Consider the following 26563-nt stretch of genomic DNA (forward strand, 5'->3'; position numbering starts at 1 on the left):
GACAGCCCAGCTCTGAATGCAGCCTGATGCAGCTCAGGCCTTCCACAGATCCCCTGTAGGAGACACAAACATGCAGACCACACCCTACACAAGTACAGTGTCTCTGCTCTCTCCGCTATCCGTTCTTTCTGGTATGTACCCAGAAGTTGAACTGCTGGATCGTGTGGTGTTCTGTTTAACTTTTTGAGGAGCTGTCGTACTGTTTTCCATAGTAGCTGCACGATTAGCAAAGGACAAGTCTCAGAATTTCTCCACATCCTCAGCAACTTGCCATACTAATGGTTTGAAAAATAAAAGGCAGCCCCCTTGCTGATTTGGGGCTGTCTTCACCCAGCTAAGTCACAGTCGCAGGCTTTCTGATAAGCACATTCCGCTGCACTTCCAATGATGATCTCCTTCCAGTTCCGCCAGAAGTCAGCAGTGATTTTAGCCCATCGTCTTGGCTTGAGCCAGCTTCTAAATGAAAAGTTAGAGCAAAGCTTTTATTGTGTCCTTGTCCTGTGTGAGACGGGCAGCGCTCACGCCCACACCAGGGACGGTAGCGGTGGCCCGCGGCTGGAGGAGTGCCGCTGGGCAGCTGTGCAGGGGGCACGCACTGTGGCTTTGCAAGAGGGAGGTGTTCTGCAGATCGGTAGTGCAGGAGCGCATTCTTCACACTACTCAGGTATACACTTAAAAAGAACTAAAATGGTGAATTTTACTTCACTTAAAGAATTAAGGAAATAATACTCCACGGTCTGTCTTCGTCCATGTGAAGCTAACTTACGTGAAACTCAAGGAAATGTTACTCACTGATTGACTCTTTATCCACAGTGATCTGCAGCCCTGGCTCTTACAACCCTCGTGATGGAATTCACTGCCTCCAGTGCAACAGCAGCCTGGTGTATGGAGCCAAGACGTGCCCGTAGGCCGTTGTCTGGAGTCCTTCAGTGATTTATTCAATGCAAAAGTATATTTTTGAAATATTAAAATATAATAAATCACTACTATGCCAAATTACATAATCCCATTTTACCAAAAATTGTGTCACTTTAGTCAAATATTGTATGTCCAAATACTTTATGGGGCTGAACATCTTGTCATCTTTATCCACTAATGCTAGACCTGCATATGACTCCAAAATTGTATTTTAAAAATGGTTTCCAGTACACTATCATGATAGCCCAAAAGATTTTTCAGGATTCTTCAAAAATATCCCATTTTATCTTCAGTATATATTTCCTAGATCCAGGCCACCATATTCTTTTATAATAACTTTCACTTCAGCTATTTTCATTCCTTTGATTCAATTTTATGGGAGTTTTAGTTATTCCAGTTTGACCTTTCACAGTTCAGAGCCAGTTCTTAAAGCCCAGGGTCTTATTATTGCAATTGCTAGCTTCTTTAGTAAAGAACTAGTTCCAATCACACTGTGGGTTTTTAATATAGTTCAGTGTGGCTATCTTAAACTTTCAGTGTAAAGTCTCTTAAATTACTTTCTTGACATTTAAGAACTGAGTAGTCACTGTATGTTCCTAAAGCAATATTTGAACTCTGAATAGAGAGACTAAGCGATTTATTTCCCTGATACCTTTAGGACAAAGAATCAATCATCACAACTTTCATTTCATTTCTCCACTGTTCAAATGAGTAGTATGTGGCTACCACCACTAACACTTAACTTCTTTCATATTGGGATGCAGTCTTTGAGATATGAACATTACCACAAGTTTAAAGACTTAAATACCATGAAAGTACATGAGTGGCTTATGAAATGAATCGTCACTGTCTGACTTAGATTTGTATCATCTTTCCTCTCCGGGACACTGTTCTCTATGCGTTGCCTTTCCTCGTAGGACATGAGTGTTTAGAAGTGGCAGACATAACACAGTTTGGCTCTAGGCACAGCTGGGCAACACATAAACAGAGAAAAGGTCACTTATACTTGGGACCTGTTCACCTTTATAAAATAAAGTGAATAAACAAGTCTAATGTTTGGTTCCGGATGGATAAATATAACCCAACCCCATAATTCTCATGCAAATACAAAGAGAGGAGACATGAGCAATGGCTGAATTGTTGTCAGGCCGAACGGTGTGTTTATGAAATGTCTGAGAGTTTTACCATCATGATGTAAATGTTTTCACTTGGTCCGTAGAGGTTTCTCAGATGCCTTCCCTTTCAAGTAGCACATGGAGTATTGCACGCTCTTCTCCAAGGTGCTAACGTGTGTTTTGTAAGAACTAAGACCTCGGTCTCTGTGTCAGCTAAGGTGCAGTGTGACGTCCCAGTAAGCGTGTAAATACAATGAATGATGAATGTTTTCTTTCTTCTTTTATTCCTTCACTTAGCCTAACTTTTCGCCTTCTGTTAGAAGGTTTTTCTAACTGAGGGTGGGTTTTGGTGAGGAATGAACAGCATCAGATGAGTGGTCACCCAGGAAAGCCTGAGCTGTGATGGAAATGGTCAAGTCCTGGAGGTCAGAATCGTGGGACAGGAGTGGACGGACAATAGGAGGGGATTAAAGTATCTTCAGGAGTCTTAGTATATAGGCAAGCTCAAAATGAACCTCACAAACGCCAGAGGGCAAAACAAGACAAAAGAGTCAGACAAAGAGGACAGTTGGTAGAAACTGAGGCAGAAGACAAAGCAGGAGGAGACAGCATTAAGCATGCCCTTTCTCTGTTTTCCACAGTGAAATGTTCTTTGTTCTCCTCTGTCACTTACCCACACATTTTCGTTGATTGTGTATTTGTCTCCCACACTTGTTTATACTAGTGTATTCCCAGTTTTGTGTTCCTCTTCACAGGACATAATAATTTTAATAATTTTAATTAACAGATTAAAGTCTCACAAGTGAAAATACTTCAATAACTAAGACAGAAGGTGCTTCTGTTGTAATGCCAGATACCGCATGCAATTTTGACAGTTGTGTAAAGTGATGACAGTATGTGTGGTGAAAATTACAAACTTACAAGGCAATTTCAAATAGTTTTCTATGCATCAGAATAATAGCTTACATTTATATAATGCCTTAATTTGCACATAGTATTTTTGAAATTATATGGTCTTATGTTTTTACCAAACTCTAAAGTTAGAAGGGCAAATATGATTCCCATTTTTATCTATTCAAATTTTTCTCATTATAAATATGTAATACCTATTCACTTGGCAATATTTAAAAAGAAGAACCTTGGGCCGAGGATTTAGCTCAGTGGTTTCATCACCTGCTGCACAAGCACAAGGACCTGAGTTTGATCCCCGGTACCAAAAAAATAAATAAATAAATAAAAATAAAAACAACCTTAACAAGTTTGGTCCAGTAATCTCAGCAATTGAAAACTTTCTTAAAGAAGTAAATTGGAGACCAGCTGAAATAATATGTTCATTGGTATTAATTGCCACATTATATATAATAATGAAAAGGTAATTAACATAAATGGACCTGCAAGAGAGAAATGTTTGAATAAATCATGCTGTTTCCATATGGTAGAATGTCACTAATCCATTAAAATCCCATTTTCAAATTAAGTGACTCAATTAGGATTTATCTACAGTATTTTTATCTGTGTTGATTAAACTTTTAAAACAAATGCAAAAAAATGTTAATAAGATTGTCTCACTTGCAAGGATTTTCTGTGGATTTTTTGATGCCTCCTGTTCTCCAAATTTTCCTCAATGAAATAAATGACTTTCAAATCTTGGAAGCAGTAACTTGACAAATGAACAGCAGCTCTTTCGAAAGGACATCTGTCTCCAAAACGAATTCACCTTCCCTCCCCCTGGGCGCAGCTCTAGGTGTGCTCAGGCCAGAGCACCGTCCCTGTGGCTGCTCAGAGCACAGCTCTTCCTGGCCACGGCCTTGTTGCAACCATGAGGGCTCTGCAGGAAGAGCTGGTGACACCGAGGACCAGAGTGGAGATGTCAGGAGCACCGGGCCTGAGGGTGCTATTACTAACCTTGCTGTGACAGAGCCCAACTCACCCTGAGCCTACCAGTCCCTTGGGGTAGAAGGTTCGTTCTGTTTGAGCAAGTTAGGGTTCCTGTCACTTAGACGTGAAAGCACCCTAATTGATACATTAGTAATTAGGGGAGATTTGTAAGATAGGAGAAATAGGGCAACAACATCATTTCAAAACCCAGATATCAGTTCGGGCTCACAGTTTGGCCAGTCTCCTACTTTTGCCTGAACTTTTTATTCCTCCTTTTTTACCATGGAGAGTGAGTATTTGCCTTGGAGCTGTGGTACATGTGTTTCTGTACTGATTTACTCACTTCATCAATGCCAAACTATTTCTTTTTTTTTTTTGTATTAAATTCTTTTATTGGTACATTGTAGGTATACAACACAATTACATTTCTCATTGGGAATTGTACCTTTACATAATGCATTTTGGTTCTTATTTTTTCCCCATTCCTAGCACTCCCTTCATGCCCTCCACCCTTCCCTATTTACAAAGACTTTATTTCCATTTTTTTCCATTTCTCATCATTTTTCCTTTCCCTTCTTTCCTTTCCCCTGCCCCTCCCACTACCCCTACCACTTTGGACCTTTTCTTCCTATTTTACATTATCCATTATTCATTCTAATAATTGGAACATTTTAGGTATACAATATAATGACATTCATCATTGGAAATTTGCACCTTTACATAGTCTCTCTTGGTTCTTATTTTTCACCCTTGCCCAGCCCTCCCTTCAACCCCTCCAGTCCTCCCTATTTACAAAGATTTTGCTCCTATTTTTCCATTTTCTCATATTAATCCTTTCCCCTAGCCCTCCCACTTCCTTCCCCTTTGCGCCTTTTATTCCTATTTCACATTACCTATTATACATTTAGTCCTTATTTACACTTTCAGTTTCTCACACCAGAGAAACTATTCGGAATTTATTCATGTGTGTCCTATTTATTTCACTTAAAGAGTATCGCCTCAATGTGCATCCACTTAGCTATAAATGTCTCTAATTTCTCATTTTTTATGGCTGAGTAGTACTCTATTTTATAAAAAAAACACCACATTTTCTTTATCCAGTCTCCAGTTGATGGGCATTTGGGCTGTTTCCAAGTTTTAGCTATTACAAACTGTGCTGCTATGAACATGGGTGCACATATATCACTGTGGTATGATTCTTTTAATTCTTTGGGGAAGATCCCCAGCAGTGAAATAGCAGGGTCAAATGGGACTTCCAGTCCTAGTTCTTTGAGGTATCTCCATACTGATTTCCACAGTGGTTGCACCAGTCTGCACTCCCACCAGCAGTGGAGCAGGGTTCCTCTTTCCCCACAGCTCTGCCAGCATTTGTTATTGGTTGATTTCATGATAGCAACCATTCTTTCTGGAGTGAGGTGGAATCTCAGCGTTGTTTTCATTTGCATCTCTCAAATGACCAGTGATGTTGAACATTATTTCATATATTTATTTGCTATTTCTACTTCTTTGTCTGAGAAATGTCTGTTCGTTTCAGATGCTCATTTTTGGATTGGGTCTTTAAATTTCGGAGGTCTGATCTTTTTAAGTTCTTTATAGATTCGAGATAGTAGACCTTTGTCTGAGGAAGAGCAGGTGAAGATTTTTTCCCACATTGTGGGTTGTCTCTTCACACTGCTGGTGGTTTTTCTTGCTGTGCAGAAGCCTTTTAATAAGAGATCCCATTTGTTGATTATTTGTGCTAGTTCATGGGCAACTGAGGTTTTGTTCATAAAATCTTTTCCTACACTGATGTCTTCAAGGGTTCTGCCTAACCTCTGTTCCAACTGGTTCAGAGTTTCTATTTTAATATTTAGATCTTTAATCCATTTTGATTTTAGTTTAGTGCATGGTGAGAGATATAGGTCTAGTTTTAATCTTTGGCAAGTTGAAGCCCAATTTTTCCAGAACCATTTATTAAAGAGGCTGTTTTTTCCTCCAGTGAGGGTGTTTGGCTTCTTTATTGAAGATGAGATGGCTGAGTGGGCCTGGCATTGTTTCTGCATCTTCTAATCTGTACCACTGGTCCTCAAGTCTGTTTCTTTGCCAGTATCATGCTGTTTTTATCACAGTAGCTTTGTAGATAGTTGCAGGTTGGGGACTGTGATACCCCCTGCCATGTCTCTGTTACCTAGAATTGCTTTTGTTATTCTGGGTCTCTTCATGTTCCAAATGAATTTTTGGATTGTTTTCTCGAGGTCTATGAAGTATGCTGTTGGGATCTCAATTGGAATTGCATTAAATCTATATAGCAGTTTTGGAAGTATGGCCATTTTCACTATATTAATCCTTCCTACCCAGGAGCAGGGGATGTCTGTCCATTTTCTGATATCATCTTCAATCTCTCTTTTCAGAGTGCCATAGTTTTCAGAGAAGAGGTCTTTGATTCCTTTCGTTAGGTTGATTCCTAGGTATTTCAGTTTTTTGGATGCTATTGTGAACGGAATTATTTGCCCTATTTCTCTCTCAGTGAGTCTGTCATTGGTGTAGAGCAAAACTGTTGATTTTTGTGTGTTGACCTTATAACCAGCTACTTGACTGAATTTGGTTATTAAGTCTAGAAGACTTTTGGTGGAGTTCTTGGGGTCTTCTATATAGAGTATCATGTCATCTGCAAATAATGACAATTTGGCTTCTTCATTTCCTATCTTTATTCCTTTTATTTCTTTCTCTTGTCTAATTGCTGTAGCTAATGTTTCCAGAACTCTATTGAACAAGAGTGGTGATAGTGGACATCCTTGTCTTGTTCCTGATTTTAGTGTGAAGGATTTCAGTTTTTGTCCATTTAGTATGATATTGGCTGTTGGTTTTTCATAGATGGCTTCTATCAGTTTGAGGTAGAGACCATCTATTTCAATTTTTTTGTAGGGTTTTTATCATAAATGCATGTTGGATTTTGTCAAATGCTTTTTCTGCTTCTGTGGAGATAATCATATGGTTTTTGTCCTTGGCTCTATTGATATAGTGTATTACATTGATTGATTTTCGTATATTGAACTATCCTTGCATCCCTGGGATGAATCCCACTTGATCAGGGTGTATGATCTTCTTGATGATCTTCTGCATTCTGTTTGCCATTATCTTATTAAGGATTTTTGCATCTATGTTCATTAGTGAGATTGGCCTATAGTTCTCTTTTTCAGTTGGGACTTTCTCTGCTTTGGGGATCAAAGTGACGCTTGCTTCTAGGAATGAATTTGGGAGTATTGCTTCCCTTTCAATTTCATTGAAGAGTTTAAACAGTAGTGGCAGCAGTTCCTCTCTAAATGTCTTGTAGAATTCATCAGTGAAGCCATCAGGGTCCGGGCTTTTCTTAGTTGATAAGTTTTTAATTACATTTTCAATTTCATTGGTTGATATTGGGTTGTTTAGAATTTTTAGGTCTTCTTCATTCAACTTTGGCAATTCATATGTATCTAGGAATCTGTCCATTTCTTCTGTGTTGTCCATCTTATTGGCGTATAGGTTCTGGAAGTAGGTATTGATGATCCTCTGAATTTCTGCTGGGTCTGTTGTAATTTCACCCTTTTCATTCCTAATTGCATGGATTTGGGCCTTTTCTTTCCTTTTTCTGAGAAGGTTGGCTAAAGGTTTGTCAATTTTGTTGATTCTTTTGAAGAGCTGACTCTTGGCTTCATTGATTTTTTTGTATCATTCTCTTAGTCTCCATTGCATTGATTTCTCCTCTGATCTTTATAATTTCCTCCCTTGTATGAGCTTTGGGGTTATCCTGCTCTTCTTTTTCTAGAAGCTTGAGGTTCAGCATCAGGTTGTTTACTTGGACTCATTCTGTTTTCCTAATATGTGTATTCACTGCTATGAATTTCCCTTGTAAGACTGCTTTCATTGTGTCCCATAGATTCCGATATGTTGTATTGTCATTGTCATTTAATTGAAAGAACTGTCTGATTTCTTCTTTAATTTCCTCTGTGACCCATTGGTTATTCAGAAGTGTGTTGTTCAATCTCCACGTGTTTATGGAATTTTTTCAGTTTCTTTTGCTATGGATCTCCAATTTCTTCGCACCATGGTCTGATAATATACAGGGGATAACTTCATTTCCTTTGCAGTTATTTAAACATGTTGTATGTGTGAGTATGTGGTCTATTTTTGAGAATGACCCATGTGCAGCTGAGAAGAATGTGTATTCTGATTTTGTGTGGTGGAAGACTCTGTAAACATCTGTTAAGTTCATTTGTTGAAGAGTTCGATTGAGTTCTAGTATTTCATTACTTATTTTTAGTCTAGTTGATCTATCTATTGGTGACAGTGGGGTGTTGAGGTCCCCCACTACAATTGTATTAGTGCATATATGTCTTTTCATGTCTGTTAGTATTTGTTTTATATAGTTGGGTGCAGTAGTGTTTGGTGCATAGATATTTATGATTGTCATCTCTTCCTCTTGGATTCTTCCCTTTACAAGGATGTAGTGTCCTTCTTTGTCTCTCTTCATCAGTGTTGGTTTGAAATCTGCTTGATCTGCAAAGAGGATAGCTACTCCTGCTTTTTTGGGGGTTCCCGTTGCGTGGAGTATTGTTTTCCACCCTTTAACTTTCAGTCTATGAGTTTCCTTTTGAATTAAGTTTGTTTCTTGTATGCAGCATATTGTTGGATTTTGCTTCTTGGCCTATTCTGCCAGTCTATTTCTTTTGATAGGTGAATTGACACCATTAACGTTGATGGTTATAACTGAAATGTATTGACTTGTCATTGCCATGACTTTTTCTTTTTGTTGGGTTGTCCCCCTTTACATTTAATTTCTTGTCATGCCCGATGGGTTCATTCTGCTTTGCTTCCTGGGGTTGTGATCCTCAATATCTGTTCCTAGGATATTGTGTAAAATTCTTTGGAGTGCTGGTTTGGTATTCACAAAGTTCCTAAGGTGCTCTTTGTCATGAAAGTATCTTATTTCTCCATCCATTTTGAAAGATAGTTTTGCAGGGTACATCAATCTGGGTTGGAGGCTGTTTTCCTTTAGGGCTTGGAATATGTCACTCCAAGCTCTTCTTGCCTTGATGGTTTGTGTTGAGAACTCTCCTGTGATTCTGATGGGCTTTCCTTTGTATGTGGTTTGTTTCTTTTCTCTAACTGCATGTAGAACTTTGTTCTTCTGTTGAGTTTCTGGAATCTTAACAATTATATGACTATGTGTAGATTTTTTTTGATTAAGGCTATTTGGAGTCCTATATGCCTCACTTATCTGTATGTCAAGCTCTTTTCCCCTGCTTGGGAAGTTTTCTGCCATTATTTCTGTGAAGAGATTTTTTATGTCATCTCCACTCTCTCCTGTTTCTCCATTGAGCCCAGTCAGTCTTATGTTATTCTTCTTTGCATCATCTAGCAGCTGCTGGATTGACTTCTCATGTTCCCTTATAATTTTGAAGCAATTTTTCTTTTCCTGGTCACTAATTGCAATCTTATCTTCTATATCTGAAATTCTGTCCTCACATTGGCTCATTCTGCTGTGTAGACTTTCAATGGAGTTTTTCATGTCCTCAAAATCTATTTGCATCTCTTTCATGGGTTCCATTTGTTTCTTATGTTGGGATTCCATCATGTTCCTGAACTCCTCTCTAGATTTATTAATCATGTCTTGCACTAGGGGCACAATTTCTCCTGTTATGTGAGAAATTATTTCTGATTTCATTTTTTCCAGATCCCCTTTTGTTGCCAGTTCAGTGGGTCCAGGTGGTTGAGTATCAGAGTGTTCCATCTCATTTCCCTTCGGGGTTGCTGTAGATGATCTGAAAGTCTGGTTTTGAGACTTATTTACATGTTTTCTCATTTTGACTGGGGTGGGGGGCTGTTAGCGCCTGCACAGATTACCTCCTCTGAGCTGGATGAGGTGGGACAGGGGCTAGGAGCAGCTGTAGGGATGGTGATCCAAAAGCTCTTTTCTGTGGGCTGGGAGCAGTGGGAGGGCTGGTGGCTGGGAAGCACCTTCCTCTGGACCAGGAACAGTGGGATGGTGTCTCAGAAGCCCCTCCCTCTGGGCTGGGAGCGGTGGGAGGGATGGTGGCCTGGAAGCCCCTTCCTCTGGGCTAGGAGCAGCGGGACAGAAGGTGGCCCAAAAGCCCTTTCCTCTGGGCTGGGAGGAGCGAGAGGGATGGTGACCGGGAAGCCCCTTCCTCTGGACCAGGAGCAGTGGGATGACTGCTCAGAAGCCCCTACCTCTGGGCCGGGAACAGCGGGATTCAGTACTTTGGTCTGGTGGTCTGGTGTCTTCTGCGTCTTTGTAGTGTGGAACCTGGTGGCTCCCTGTCTGCAGTGGGGTGATTTGGCATCTTCTGCATGACTCAGGACCTTGATAGGGCGTGCACAGACCTTCCTGTGTGCTGTGGGCTGATTCGGTGTATTCCGCAGGACTGGTGACCTTGGTAGGGCGTGGGCAGACCTGCCTGTCTGCAGTGGGCTGATTCAGCGTGTTCTGTGTGACTCAGGACCTTGGTAGGGGATGCACAGACCTGCCTGTCTGCAGCAGGCTGATTCAGCATCTTCTGTGTGACTGCCAAACTATTTCATTTATTCCAGAAAAGTACTAGGATACAGTGGAGCATTTCGAGTTGTTGGATATTTTTGTTGCTTCCAGATTGTCACTGTTGTTTGGAGCATAAGAGTTGAATCTTCTTCCTTAAAATTCTGTGGTATTTTAATGTCTTTAGGCTAAATATCCCTCCCTCACAGGCTGCCACTGGGGAGACTTGGACTGCTAAGGAGATAACGATACTCCTTGGCTTATGGCACGACCCTCTGTGTCCCAGGGAACCAGTTAGGTTGCAGACATGAGAAGCTGAAAGTGCACTTGATCTCCCTAACTTAACTACTACAACTGCAGTTAATTGCTGAATGAGGAGGGAGCTGCCGGGACAGCCGTCAGTATCTCTTCTAATGAGACTGGAGAATACCAGTCGGGGGCACGGGGGCCCGGACACCTGTGGGTGGCTTAGGGGGCTGTGATCCTTGGGACATCGCATGCTTCTCTGTATCAAGGAGAAGCATCCTGCACCTGCCTGGCAGCTCTTCAAAGCACTCACACTCGATGCCTGCTTCTAACATCTGTAGGTCACCACTCACCATCGATGACACCTCTGCCACTGTCTTTGCACCTTTCTCAGCCTCAGGCTTATGTTCTTCCTCTCCTATCTGCCTTGCTTTTCCAGTTTGATCAGCTAAGCTCTCCAGCTCAGTATGAAGAGGCTCAGGAATACCCTCATCAGCAATTCTCAATCTTGCTGTTTGCCAAGCCCCGATATCTTGTTCCTATTTCACGGGAAGCAGAATCTCTGTTAAATCTCTTATATGTATTCACATAGGACTTCAAACCTGTATTCCTTTGCTGGGTTCTTGCATTGCTGTGAGACTTTTCATGCTGTCACGCTGTCTTGGGTAGCATTTGGGGTGTTTGGCCAGACTCACCTGAGCAGCTGGTGCAAACATTGGCATGAACCATATGCTTGGCACGCAGCTCTTATGCTGCACACACTGGGTGAATGAGTGTGGCTGTGTGGGCACCAGGTACATAGCCATCCCACTAGGACACACCTCCTCCCTGGTGGCTGTGGGTGCCCCAGATCCCTGTCTGGCACCAGGAGGCTCTGGGATGCTCTGTGGAATCACACAGTTCCTGAATCAGCCTTCCAGCAATGTCGATACCACCCGTGCCCTGTTGGGTGGCAGTAACAGAAGGGAGGCACCCGTGTGTGGTGGTATTCTGGGTGCTGCAGTGTTCTCTGGCTGGTGGAATAAAGACGCTTTAAATGGGACCCTGTCCTTTCTCCCCAAAAGCAGTGCTGTACCACAGAAGTGAATTCTGGGTTGTGCTTAGTATGCTCCGGCCTGTCCTTCCAGAGCCAGCTCCTGTCCTCAGCATTTATAAGGAGGCTCCGTTTATGGCTGAGGAGAAAGTCACTGTTTATAAGGCTTCCACATTTGCTAGTGAAGTGCTTGCCATCTGCCATTTCTTCATGCAGCATTACAATTGTTCATGTACACTAGGCCAGCTTTGTTATTATATTCCTCAGGTCTTTGTACTTTTTATGATTATCTTGTCTTCTGTTTGTTGCACCAGTAACTTATATAAATTGCCCTGTAAGTTACAGTATACATACTTGCCTTCTCAAGATCTAATACTTATTTGTGTTTTACCATTTTATATCTGTATTAGTTAGGGTTCACTAGAGGAACAGACTGTACAAACCTGTGTATAATCACGCAGGGGGTTCTTAATCAGGCTTACCCAATCAGAAGGGAGGAATCCTCGTTGGCTTGGTCCTTGGTCCACATTGACTCTGAATTTTGCCAATTCAACCCATGACATATCAACAAGTACCTCCATTTTCTCAACTATTTCAAATAGGAAATACATTCAGGGCAAAATGCTTAGAATGCCAGGTTTAATTATATTTGGGCATTGCTGGGCTCTTTGTCTAATAAGATTTTTTCCCCTTAAGTTTTGAATTCTCCAGTGATATTAAGAGGATTATTCTAACTTACCTAATCCTCTAATTCAGATTTGTGAAGCTGTTAGCTTTAAAAAGAAAGATCTGAGTTTTATTTTTTCAAAAGTCTTTCTCCAAGTCACAGTGGAGTGTGGCTCTGTAAATCAATCTGAATTTAAGATATTTACTGTTAGTTCAAATTTCCAGATATGTGGTTTAATAAGAATTACATTTACTTTTGAAATGGCAGAGTCAAAATGTATTATCACAGCCATAACCACGAGTCATGATTATGGATATTACTTCACAGTAAAGCCTTGTGTATCTTTCATTTAAATAACATAAGAAAAGTTATGTATGTGAGTTAGCCTCAGGATTACATTTAAATGTATTCAAAATATCTGAAGCATTTTGAGTATTTTTAATGACATGTTTTATTGATTTTATTTAAAGTACTTTAAAAGGCTAAAATATTTCAAAAGATTCTCTTAAATGTCACTCTACCTGAAGTGCAAAACGCAGTTTAATAAATATTTTATTTTGTAAATCAGTCCAACACACATATCCATCCAACAACACATACAAATTGGGCCTGATTATATAAATTCAGCTCCACATAGAATTAAGGAATTACAAAAGCATTTTTCTGGCACATATTAACATACAAGTAGGATAAAAACTAAGACAGTATGTAAATCATATATTTTAAACATGAAAAGACTAGATTATAAAAATGATACCTAAAGTAAATCGTTGACTTTTAATTAGAATCTTTAAAATGTTTTAATCTCCAGTCTCATAGTTCCCATGTATTTGGTAATAAACACTGTTGTACAGAGCTTGTGCTTTGTAAATACGAACCATCCTATTCTGCATTTTCAAATATTCAGCCATTTGGGCCTGATTGGCTGGCGAGCGGCCTGGGCTGCAGAGGCAGGAAAGCTGCGGCTGACAAACCCAGTGAGCAGTGGGCCAGGGTGGGATCCAGGCCTCCTGGGCCAGCGACTCCACTGCCAAGTTACAGTAAATCAAGGAGGGGGCCAGGATTAGCTCAGTGGTGCTGTCGCCTGCCTCAAAAGCACAAGGTCCCGAGTTCGATCCCTGGTACCAAAAAAAAAAAAAAAAAAAATCAAGGAGGCTGCAGCCTGTTTGTGCTGTACTTGCTTCTGGAGTGTGAGCTGCCAGAGGTGGTGTTGGGCCAAGGCTGGGGCTCTGAGCCTGCCCTCCTTCCCGAGCCCAGAGTGTCAGGAGCCTTGGCTTTGGAAGTTTCCTGCCTTCTTCTGTCGTCTCCCGAATTGCCCCTGGTATCTCTGTCTAGCAGATACACGGGAAGAAGGCGGCTAGCAATGTGTTTATGAACACATAGTGGCGATGACCTCGATGCCAACTGGTCAGCTCACACAGGACGCGGACACTTGCTGGAAAACTCACTTTCACCGGTGAACTCACAGAAATAGATCCTTGCTCTCAGTCTATAGAAAACTGTCTGATTCGTAAATGCCACAGGTGCAGTCTTCTCTATGTTTCCCCTCCGACAGTCTGTTAAAAATGGAAACAGCAAACTCTGGATTGATATCGTATGGTACCCGGTGAAGTATCATACCTATGTGGCAAATGATGCCATTTAGAATTACTTGTTTTTCAAATTTTCAAGCACTCGTTTTATAGAATAAGTAAAACATTTTAACAAGTCATTTACATTATAAATAGTAAGTAACAAATGCGTGTGTATATGCAGTGTATGTGTGTGTAGATGCTTATCATTCTATCTCTGTGCAAATGGTTACACGGATGTTGCTGCTTTCCATGGAAGTCTGGAAAGGCAAAGCAGGCTGAGCAGAGCCCTGCCTCCCAGGCGCCCTGCACTGATGACAACTTGCACGGATGGCCCAGGAAAGGGATTGGGTGTAATGATCAGGGCCTCTTCTGCCTTTTGTTTTGATGAAGTCTTGCTGATGCTTATATCCACCTTTTGGAGCTCAGAATTCAGAGGGTACTTGGTTGGCCATTCGTATAAATGCACACATGTACAGAAAGAAAAGCTTCCAGGTGGAAAACAATCATTCTGAGGAGTGAATGTGAAGGAGAAGTCTCCCACCCAGAGACTACCTTGGTTTTATTATTTCCTCCTTTTCCATAAGAAAAGGGCTCTTTATGTACTGAAGTGTTTGAGTTGTTACACTTCTCAGTAAGGTTTCTAACACACCTCTTTAAACTTGTATTACTCTAAATTTCCATGTCCAAAATTAATCATTTGCTTTATTTTCTCTCTTGGTTATTATATAAATCATTTGTTCTTTCAAGTGTATTTAACTAAAACCAATCGTGTATCTTTTAATGACATTTAGTGTCTTCGCTTCAACAGAACCCCCATTTTAGTTTTCACATAAAGTTTATTTTTAATATATATGAATTCCGGCCTCAGTCAGTCATAATCTACAGCCTACAAAAACATACACAAGGAATATTTTCGTATCAACTGCCTTTTTGCATCGATGCCTATTTTTAACTGGGAATGTTTTCTTTGGGTACAGCCAGGCAGGCCTGCCCCCTACTGGAGGACCAGCGCTGCCCTTGTTTTGATCAGGGGCAATCTGTGTTTCTGTTTTGAGAAATAATGACATACATTTTGAAATCACAGGCTTGTCTTTATGTAATACGGGCAGATTATATGTTTAACCTCTATCAATTTAGTTAACCCCAGTTTGGGAGGACTAGACGAAAACCATGTATGTAGGATACACTAAGTAGGCACTCCTTTTTACGTTATTGGTACCATGTAACATTGACTTTGTAATCTTCTCACTCGCTACTGAATATCAAGAGGTAGCATCGGTTTTGTTTAAAATGATAACTGTTGATATTTGATATAAGTTAATGACTTCGATGCAAAAGTTCACAAGACCATACAATGCCAACACTTTTTATTGGTGTGAGGACTTCACAGAATATAATCACCCAGGCCTAAAGTAAATGTGACCTAGAACACACTCAGCCAGTATCTGCAGGATGAAATAAATGATTGAATAGAATTAGCGTCTTATCCCCTAGAATTACCGTTGAATGGAGCCAGAGCTTCCCATTCTAGCCTAACTATGCCTCATGGTGACCGAGGGCATTCCTGGGCTTTGGAATCAGACAGGCATGGCTCTGTCCTTTACTGGGCTGGGACAAGAGCCCTACCACGTGCTGATTTCCTTACTGATACTCAGAGCTAAGGGGAAGAAGTCAGATAGGAGAATTAAACATCTGTCACCCAAGAAGCGGTAGTTTACGTTAATTGGCTCCAGGAAGCTAACATGAGTCATATTTTATTAATTTCAGCACAAAGTTCATGCTTAAACAAAGACATAGAAAGTATTACTGATGTTCAAAAACTGTTTTAACAAGAGACCTACGTATAGTTTAGTTAATAATCAAAATATGTGGCAAAAGTTAAAGCATTTCTAAACTTTAGGAGAAGCTACTTTTTACTCTGACAAGTAACAAGGTTGCCATTATTGAATCTGAGAGCAGGCTGCTGTTCGTTTCCTCTATTGGAGTAAGACGGAAGGGCACCTTGGAAATTCCTCTCTGATTGCCAGGGGTCCCTGGTATCAGTACAACTTTAAATCCCAGGCTCCAGTGTTCAGCAGCTTTGAATTCATACCCCTCCTCCCTAGGCTGGTGCTTGAGCAATTCCTGAACTTTCCTGAACCTATGTTACCTTTCTGTGAAAAAGCAAATAGTGTCACCCACTGTGTGGAGGAGTCATGAAGTTAAATGAAATACGTGAAAGAACCTAGCATAATTCCCGGCTGGTGATATACATTCACTGATTGCTTAAGAGTATCTTTTTTAAAAACATGAAATAAACTACTTGTTTACATATAAAACACTAATAATCTCACCAAAATACATAACTTATTGGCTGTTTTTCACCCTTTTTCATTTTGTGAATTACATGCTTAGGAAATAAAAGCCTGAATTCAAATAGAAGTAAAATAGAATTTGATTTCATAATGTAAATATAATAAACAGAATAAGAAAAATGAATATTCTCCTAAATGTATCTGGATACAGTTCTGCCTAAGATTTAACTTCCATGAATTAAGAAAATATGAAATATTAGCCATTAAATTTTAAATAAAATATTCTTACATATTAAGTAAAATTGGGTAATGCTTCTGCTTCCTGAAAGTTATTAAGGTGAGAATATTTATAATTGTTTTAGTCATCAGGCTGTCTTCAGCTCTAGTCTGATTACTTTTGATAATTATGTGTCTGTATAATGGGTCAGCCTTGGGATTTATTTGCTTCTCTGAACATAACAGGTGTGAGACAGTATACATTTCTTGGATCATAAACTCTCCATGGACCAAGCATTTGGAACTGAAGTTTTCATGTTATTGAAACTTTAGGTCAACACTCTCAGCCCGTTGATATAAATAATCAGTAGGATTTATTCACTTAAAAATTAGGCATTTGGACTTAGTTTTTTTCTAAACCATGTCAGTGTGCATGCGCGTGTGGGTGCGTGCGTGCGTGCGCTGAAACTAATGCAGTAGGTGCTTTCCAAAATTCAGAGGGAAACTTGACACTGTGGAGAAATCTGGACAATGTCACTTTTGAACACTTCCAGCAGGCTATGAAAACTACTGTATTGCTGCCAGAACACTGAGCTCATTTGTTTATCAGTTCTCTAGACAGCTACTGAGGTGTTAATTATGATATACAGAAAATTAAAATGTGCAAAATACTCAAAATCATAAAATCTAAGATAAGAAATTTTTATGCCAGAAGTTGGAAGCAAGCAAGTAAATACTGAAAATGTAAACTCATCATTAGTAGGTACCAGTCTCTCATTATAAGGAATTTTCTTCAGCATCAGAACATTTATACTAAAGGATGCTTTTTCTTACTTGGATTAGAAATGCCCAAAGGCTACCATGGTTCATCCAAAGCTATTGTAATCATGGGTTTCAGTATGTGGCCGTGCCCTAGATACTTGAGCTTTGCAAGGTAACCCAGAAACCAAAAACAGAGGGCAGGAAAGTGACAGTGAGGACTGTCAGCTGCACCTTCTTTTGCACATTGGTCTTAAACAAGAATAGGAAGTACCTCAGAATTAGCAGACTGCATGGCATTGGACAAGCCTTTAATGTAAAGTTTGGGGAGCTGAATGGCTCACAATGAACACTAGAGGGATTTATAAATAATAGCACAAACACATAAAATTAAGCATGATGTAAACTGTGATATGAATTCTAAATTATATGCTAAAAGAAGATACCAAATTAGCACTGTAACAGGGACTCAGAAGTGACAATCCAGTGGGGTCTGTAGCAGCTTCCCACAGCAGGGACACTAGCGCTGACCACTGAGGAAGGGCTGATGGCTCAATGTGTTGACCCAGACCCGCAGGGCAAGAGCTGGGAAAGTGGAGAAGACGTTCACAGCAGGGTCTGGATACCCAGGACCCACAGCTAGCAGAGGACTGGGTCGTGCTTAGCGCTGTCTGTTAACATCAGTCTACCAGGTTGGAGGGCGCGCTGTAATACGTGAACTGGGATCCTCAAAGAATTCAAGTGAGAATGAGTCTAAGATCTGTGTTTAGACGACTAAAATAGTAGCCTGAAATGGTCAGTTTTTCATGAGGAGGTGGAGTACGTGGGCCAGTTCATCTCCACACTGGAACAAGACCCTGAGCTTAGGAAGAGGCAGTTGGAATAGAAAAAGAATGTCCTGCAAAAATGCCTTTATCCCAGAATAATTGATTGCTCTTTCTAATCCAGGTATTTAGGGTGGCTACTGACTGCATCACTGCCCCCAGGTAGTACTAGGGGAGGAAAGTGTAGGTGTTTAGGTTCAGTGAGAACTCAAGGTTACAAATTATATTGGCCAAAGAGGGTGTGAATCTGCATCTCTGATGTACCCAGTATCCAGCTTACTTTCCCTTATTACATTGTGTTGAAGAAAAAAAATCCAACTTTTAAAAGTAGACTTGATCTCTTGCCTACTGAGCAAATTCACGCTCCATGCCTCTGTTTTATGCATATTTAAACAGTTTAAAATAATGAGTGTGGTTTCCCAAAATTCTTCTTTGAAATAGTGTATATCTTATACGTTTCAAATCATGTATACATAAAAACTTTTCAGGTCACTGCTTAAAGCAATTCTGAAATTTTAAGACTTTTCAAACACGTGTCAATACAATAAATACATTATGTTGGACAAGTGGAGAGTCACTTAACCGCAGCCATGATGCCACACACTTTAAAATGTGTGCGCTCATCTCTTTATTACACAAAACAGATGACGTAGATATTGAAAGAATGAGTCATCTAATGAAGTGTAAGTTGGTTTCAAGGCAAGTAGATTCCTCGTAGTCAGGGTGCCCAGCTTCGCCACCTGTGCTGGCTCCAGCACCATGGTGGGCCCCGAGCCTGACTGCAGAGCATTAGTGTTTGCAGCACACAAGAATGAGACACACACTCTTGAAACTACCCAAGACGTCTGTGAAATGTAGGTGAGATTCCTGAAGAATCCATCCAGCAAAGAGATATCCTCGCACTGAAAGAATGAGTCTAACAGGAAAACTTCTAAAACTAAGATTAAATCATTTCCAGAGCTATTCTCTGGTTTACACATGTGACTACATATTTTCAGATGTAAAAACAGGTTGAAAGTTTTGAAATCATGTAATATTTGTAAGCACAATTTCTTTTTTTAAAAATGCTTAACTAAATAATTTAAGAATTATTAGGTAATTATAGAACCTATTCAAATTTTTAAAATTATGGCTTTCCACAAACTTCTGAACTAGAATCCTGAGGTTCCTTCGGCACCATGTCCACCTCACCTCAGTGGAATGGAGTCAGAGACCTTGGACTCATTCTGTCCTCTTTCTTTCATGCGGTATCTGAGCTCATATAGCTTACTGAGTGGAGCACTTTCTCAAAGAGTTCTGAGATCAGAAGAGAGGAAAACAGAAAGTCTCCCAAGAAAGGTATATAGGTGCGAAAGTGAATCACCTACAGGAGAAACAGCTTCTGATCCACCACAGCGCAGAGGACTTCATCAGCGTGTGCACCGTCCAGGTTGCACGACCCGGGTGTCTGCACTGCTTCTGCGGAGAGAGGACTGGGGGGCTTGAAACAGAGACTGGAAGGACGTGAGCTTAGTGCCGTGGAACCACCGAGCTACAGCTCCTGGGAGTGGGCCTGGGACAAGCGCGGGTCCCACCAGCTCAGACAGAGCTAGTCTGTCCGTCTCCCTAGATGGTACCTTGTTCGCTCTCCATGACGTGGAATACTGGGTTGCCTCCAGTTCCTGCAGCACTGGAGTCTGGCCACCGCCATAATGCTGCAGCTCACTGTCCCTTCTGGTCGGGAAGTGGGAAGGTGGGCCGCAGAGACTGCGCTCCAATGGCCCCGTGTCTCGCAGCGCGGAGGCGACTTGTATGCACTTGGAGACAGCGCAGTGGCCCACCTGCCCAAGGGCCGGGGGAGTTTGTGGTGAAATGGTAAGCTCGACAACCTTGTCTCAAGGAAATCTATCCTCGAATAATGGAGGGATAGCTAAATTCTAGTAGTCTTCAATACTAACATTTAAGTTTTGGGAGCCTGATCACACCTGAGAAAAATTAGTTAATAATTCCCCTGAGTATTATAATGAAATCTATATACGTGTTAGTGTAGTAGGCCCAAGATATTCTTTATAAACAAAATAAAAATTAAATGTGTGCATACGTAAATGTCCTGATGATTCTAAATCGTGGCTTTACACTTACTAACATCCACAATGGTTCAACTTCCTTGACAAATGGCAGATGTTTCCATTTTTCTTGAATATTATTCAACATTTAATTATTGAATTTTTTAACACAGTGGGATTGTTTTTGGTATACTGGGCACACTTTTTAGGGAGTCTTTTTTATCTTCATTTCATGGCTCCTATTTTTGGCTCCTAATAAAATATATTGTAATGTCTTATTCCTATCATACCAGAGACCAAATGTGCTTTACAATACTTTGTACTTAGAAAATGGTTGACTTGAACTTTGGGAATAAATTTGAAATAAATTCTGGAAGGTAAAAAGTACTTTGAATAGTTATAATTCTGGCTTTTCACTTCATATTTGTTAATACCCTGACTGCCTAATTCACTACCTCTTTAGTAGTATGATCCACACAAGTGGAGCTATTCTCCAACACACATTTACAGTGGCCTCTTTTATTCCCTGACCAAGTGAAGAGAAAAGCAGCTGGCGTGGACTGTGTGTGACTGCAGGAAAGCCCTAGAGTGCACTGGTCTTCAGCGTGGTTGGTTTTGATGCAGCTGGACAGACGCACTGCACTGTCACTGCTCTCCACAGAGATGGAGACGGGGTTCTCATTCAGGACCTTCCTGGGTATGCTCGGGAGGACAGGATGGATGCGTCAGCCCAGTTAGTAACATGACCATGAACTGAGAGCTGGGGTGCTCGTACCATAGTTAGGTTTCCGGTGTAAACTTGTTTGCGAGTTTGGTTTTCCTTAGCTCTCTTCCAGAGAACCAAAAGACTTTATTTTATGGCATGCTTCAGTTTGATGGAACAACAATGAAAATTTTCCAGGCCACCCATACCTCAGATTAGGGGATAAAAGTCATGCTTAGAAGAGAAGGTACATAAATGGAAGTGAAATATATAATGAGTATGTGTTATTTATATTCCACAACATGGGAGCTCTGTACAAACTGAAAAAGTGCACATTAGTGGAAAAGTGCAGGTACCACTGTATTCCCAAATAACTCAGAGTGAACTGATAAAAGGAGAATGTTATTATAAGAAGGAAACTACTATGGGAATTAGACTGCATCTTCTAAGGATAAACACTAGAGAAATGTCTGCAATGAAAGAGAGCTTGGAGAGGGGTTTGTTAGAAATCGGCCCTTCATCCTGTGATCCGTGGACAGGTGCAGTGTCCTATGTGGCTGCCTCCCCACATGATGGGTCAGAAGGGACAAAGATATGCAGCTACACAGTGAGGACAGTTGACAACACAGCATTTTTAATTTGTAGCTATAGAAAACATTTATATAAGCTCTCTAATAGAGGGATTATAGAAATACATTTCTTATATAATATTGTACTTACTGTGAAAATAGCACATTTATTTAGAGAGGGATTGTTCCGCCCAGAGTCCTGGTGGACGTTTTGAAACACATCCATTGCCTTCTCTCACAATAACTGTTACCGAGAAAAGCAAAAGTACCAACCATTTTCCATGATTCCTTATCAAAATCTTCTCCTTTGGGGGGATGTTTCCCAGAGTGGTCCAGAACGCTCAGTTAGTCAAGTGGTCTAGAAAAGTGAGAGTTTGAGGCTGGGCGGGCCGGCCTACATCTGCTGGCACTCGTGCCGGGTGCACATGGCCTGCCGCTCGATCCGCCACGTGCCCTCCTCGTAGGTGCAGTGGCAGATGGTGCACTCATCCGTCTTCACTTCCCTGCCAGCCGGGATGACAGCCGTTTCTGCAAAGCAGTTGGGACCTGAGATGCAGGAGAAAATGTTTTACTCTATGTGTGCACATAAATATATAATACACATAATGAACACTGAGCATTACAGTTTATGTTTTATTCACTCTCTCTTATGAGGACAGCAGAAAAAGTTATGACTCCAGCGATACAAAGAACTACCACATTTTCTTTTCTGGAATGAAACCAAAGTTATTTAAAATTTTTATGAGTGGCAGCGCTGTGAGTCTCATTAACAGACTTTTCCACATTGGGACCTTACATAGAGGCCAAATCTACAATCATTAGATTTAATTCATGCTAAGAAATCATAGAAAACCTGTAATCAGGACCTTCAAAGAACCATTTTAAACCTTAAACTTTGAGAGAGCACAAAGCCAGTGTTCCTTCCATCCCTCTCGGAGCAGATTTTCCAACTTTATTAGACATCATGGTGCCCCAGAGCTCTGTTGAAATGCCAGTTACTGCTCCCACTCCCGGAGTTCCTAACTCCCAAGGTTTGGAATGGGACCCAAGAATTCGCTTTGATAGATTTCCAGGGGACGAGGCTGCTGCTGGCTTTGGGCCCACACTTTAAGAAGCACCATGTTAGCACTTCAGCAGTTTATCTTTGATAATCTTTCCCAAGACCTGAGAATCTCTGCCATTCTCAGTCAACAACATCAACCATAAACTGTTCAACCAACAAAGGTATCGCATCTGCACTTCATTCTATATACAAAGTCAACGGCAGAAAAAATAAATATCAGAAAGATTTCCAGTGTGAGTTGAAAAATATTTGCTTTAAAAGATTATTGGTTTCATGTTACGGCTAATACAGCTACAACCTCTAAAACTCTCTATAATTCAAACATCAGAAATTACTGTGGCCTGGATAAAGGCCTCAATTCTCCTTCATTTGCCCAATTTCTCATTTTCCTCATTTTTTTGCTTCTGAAGTCTTTGAGAATGTGCTCACAACCAAAATATGTTTAATTCTAATGTATGAAGTCATCACAGATGAAAAAAGATGCATCAGCCAATGTTTTAAAAAAATAAATCCACCAAGCTCTGCATTAAAGATGGCTCCCCGACACTCGTCAGCAGAACCAGCTGGGCTCCCGCGTCATGGTTTCAAGTGAACTCCTGAGTGTTGTGCTTGGACCTGGCTCTTCTCCCTCGCTTCACTGTGTCTTGCTGTCTCCTGTTCAGACACTGTCCAAAGTTCTACCCTTGACCTCTTCTCTTCTCTTCGCCCTCAGAGACTCCAAACCTTTGAGAGGAATTTGTGTGGGAATGACTCCCAGGCACAAGTTCATCTTGCTACCTCTCCCATGTTCCCCTCTTGTTACTTTTGGAGGCCGAGTGTCTGCAGTGACTGCTGGCATCAGGGTGATTATGCCTAGATCCAGGGTTTCATCCATCTGAGATGAGTTTTATTTACCTGAAGGTCACGTACTCAAACTGGGTATGGTGGTGGGCAGTTCACAGGCTCCAAATCAAGCTGTCCTTGCTGGAATGCCTGCACTGGGCACCCTCCTGGCAGTGCCTGGCTCTCAGAACTGCCTTTCACAGTGACAGCCCTGGCGCCACATGTGTCCTTGCCAGGGAGTTCCTGGGACAGGACCCCAGGACCCCACAGCTTCCCCCAGGTCTAGCATTGCATGCAGCACAGCGCTGCAGCCCAGGGCAGATGTGACTGAGCAAAGTTTTTAGGATGACACTGTGAATCGACATCAAGATCCAGCAGCACATCTGTGTCCTCCAGTGAGCCTGGCGCCAGTGTGTTTCAGATCCAAAGCCACAGAAGACAGACTGCTCATGAAAACCAACATGAGCAAGGGCCTGCGATCAGAGCTGCTTGTCCCCCCACCCCAGCCTGGAATAAGCACTTAGGAATGCCCAGAACCCCTGCATGGCCAAGCAATGGAGAGCAGGTCTACCCAATCCAGGAGCCCAGACAGTGCCATCATTCAGGTAAGGCAGCACATTTTGTCTTAGGAACTACATTACTGGTGATCTTGCCTTTGGAGCCACGAGATTAGAATGAAAATAAAAGCCAAGTAACTGAACTTCACACCCTAAACCTCTTTTGAAAGAACTGCTTTTTCTCCACCCTACTTTGAATCAAGGTCCTCCGCACAACCTCAGTTTCCAAATGTGAAACTGCCCAACTGTTTTTCATATGGAGAAAGTAACAGCTACTGCATTTCAGTTTCTCTTGTGTATGCCTGATGAGTTTTAGATTCACGGGACATTAGTCTCAAAGGAGAGGAAAGAGCAGCTTCCTCATAAGCACTTTCACTTCACCCTCAGTGAAATGAAGCAGCTAAAAGCGTCCATGTGTCTGTGCACACTGTTCCCATACCCATTTGTGCTCTCCTGGTATGGCTGTAGTACAAAATCATGTTTATTCAGAACAATTAAAATAAGGGAAATAGCAAATAACAACAAAACAAGCATGAAGATGAGGTACATTTGGCTTCTGTAGAGGAAATAATCTTCATCAAAACGAAATGTCAGGTGGGCCTGGTACTGCATGGCATGCCTGGAATCCTAGCACTCTGCTGAGGCAGGAGGATGGCAAGTTTGAGTTCAGACCTAACACCTTAGTGGCTCAATGAGACCATGTTTAAAAAATATTTTTAAAGAGTTGGGGATGTAGCTCAGTGCCAGGGATGTGGGTTCAATCCCCAGCAACCCCTACATCAGGTGGGAAACTATGCTGCCAGGTTATTGTCTTCTTGGAGGGCTGTGAGGGAATCTGAAAGTTTCTCTTTGCTTCTATGTCTTTCCATTCCTCTGGGAACATGCCTGAGCCTAGATTCCTGGGCCCAAGGCATAACTCCTTGTCACCTTATTCCATTCCCTTTGAGTTGACATCATTTATCATATATCATACAGTCTCCACCAAAATCCAAGAAATAAAATACACCTGCATTCTGAACTGAAGGTCTAAAGCATTCACATACTCTTAAGTTCTCAGAAAATGCAAATAATTATGCTCCATTCATAGAAAGGAAGAAGTATCTTTCAAAGTTCTTATTTCAATATGGCAAAAGATATCTTGTTTTTCTAAAAAGTCACCACTGTCAAATAAACTGAGGCCAAGCTTTAGTAAACAACTTAAATGAGGGTTCGTTACTAAGGATCCTTTCAGAACCTTAAGTACACCAGTATTTACTGAGAACCTCAGAATTAGGGTTGGAATATGCAGCATTTTCTGAACTGACCATGGAAGTCTTAATTTGTAAACAGTTATTAATAACCATAAAAGGCTCCTAGGGCAGAGAAGCTCAGCCGGTCCCAGCACCCAGAAGGAAGCTCCCCTGCTGCCATCCCAGGCTCCTAGGGCAGAGAAGGTGAGCCGCATGGACACCAGAAACCCCCCCCCCCCCGTGGAGATGAGAAAACACATAAACAAGCCTCAAAAACAGACTTCCAGATTACCTACAGCAACCCCAAAGGGAAACGAGATGCAACAATCTGATACTCAACCACCTGGTCTCTCTGATCTGGCAACAAAAGAGGATCTGGGAAAAATGAAATCAGAAATAATTACTCAGATAACAGCAAAGATTTTGCTCATGGTGCAAGACATGATTAATAAATCTAGAAAGGACACAGATTTAAAAAATAGAGGATATGAGGAACGTGATGGAATCCCAACATAGGAAACAAATGGAATCCATAAAACAGATACAAACAGATTTCCAGGAGATTAAAAACTCCATTGAAAGTCTGTGCAGCAGAATGAACCAATGTGAGGATAGAATTTCACATATAGAAGATAAGATTGCAATTAGTGAAGAGGAAAAGAAAAATTGCTTTAAAATTGTAAGGGAACACGAGAAATCAATCCAGCAGCTGCTAGACGATGCAAAGAAGAATAACATAAGACTAACTGGAGTCAATGAAGAAAGAGGGGAGAGTGCAGATGACATAAAAAAACTGTTCACATTGGGCCAGGGATTTAGCTCAGTGGTTTCACCACCTGCTACGCAAGCACAAGGACTCGAGTTCAATCCCTGGTACCAAAACAAAAAACAAAAAATAAAAAACTGTTCACAGAAGTGATGGCAGAAAACTTCCTAAGGAGGGGAAAAGAACTTGACATACAGATAAGTGAGGCATATAGGATTCCAAATAGCGTTGATCAAAAAAAATCTACACATAGGCATATAATAGTTAGGATTCCAGAAATCCAACAGAAGAACAAAATTCTCCAAGCAGTGAGAGAAAAGAAACAAATCACATACAAAGGAAAGCCTATCAGAATCACAGCAGACTTCTCAATGCAAACCCTCAAGGCAAGAAGAGCTTGGAGTGATGTATTTCAAGCCCTAAAGGAAAACAGCCTCCAACTCAGATTGATGTACCCTGCAAAACTATCTTTCAAAGTTGATGGAGAAATAAGATACTTTCATGATAAAGAGCACCTCAGGAACTTCATGAATACCAAACCAGCACTCCAAAAAATTTTAGACAATACCCTAGGAAAAGACAATGAGGATCACAACCCCAGGAAACCCAGCAGAATGAATCCATTGGTCATGACAAATTAAACACAAAGGGGGAGAATCCAGCAAAAAGAAAAAGTCATGACAAGGCTTTTAAAACTTTTAACTTCATCTCCCTAATGAATGTATAATTCAATCTTATTATTGTACTGATTAGTATTTTTCTGATTCTAGAGTT

At 41.0% G+C, this 26563-nt stretch overlaps 2 protein-coding genes across 9 annotated transcripts in view; one reads left to right on the forward strand and one right to left on the reverse strand.

Moving 5' to 3' along the window:
• The window catches only part of Zpbp (zona pellucida binding protein), a 50736-nt gene extending 47084 nt beyond the window's left edge, over positions 1-3652 (forward strand). The window contains exon 10 of one of the 5 annotated variants that reach the window (XM_087196077.1): positions 814-3652. In XM_087196077.1, coding sequence (XP_087052203.1) covers positions 814-908 — 95 coding nt within the window. In that variant the 3' untranslated portion in view covers positions 909-3652. The remainder of the gene's footprint in view (positions 1-813) is intronic. The other 4 variants (XM_087196078.1, XM_087196080.1, XM_087196079.1 and 1 more) reach the window with 4 other exon arrangements.
• Positions 3653-12820: 9168 nt separating this feature from the next.
• Vwc2 (von Willebrand factor C domain containing 2) overlaps positions 12821-26563 on the reverse strand; it is a 133859-nt gene continuing 120116 nt past the window's right edge. The window contains exons 3-4 of one of the 4 annotated variants that reach the window (XR_002393199.2): positions 21504-21898; positions 12821-13988 (exon numbers count right to left, since the gene is read on the reverse strand). Coding sequence is in view for 1 of the 4 variants with exons in the window: in XM_021254244.2 (XP_021109903.1) it covers positions 21747-21898 (152 nt within the window). In the remaining 3 variants the exon portion in view is untranslated. Of the gene's footprint in view, positions 13989-21395; positions 21899-26563 lie in introns of those variants that run through there. The other 3 variants (XR_002393200.2, XR_002393198.2, XM_021254244.2) reach the window with 3 other exon arrangements.

This window comes from Heterocephalus glaber, unplaced genomic scaffold (assembly GCF_053883595.1).
Source record: "Heterocephalus glaber isolate CG9 unplaced genomic scaffold, H.glaber_assembly_v1.0 deba00001610, whole genome shotgun sequence".
Lineage (NCBI taxonomy): Eukaryota > Metazoa > Chordata > Mammalia > Rodentia > Bathyergidae > Heterocephalus > Heterocephalus glaber.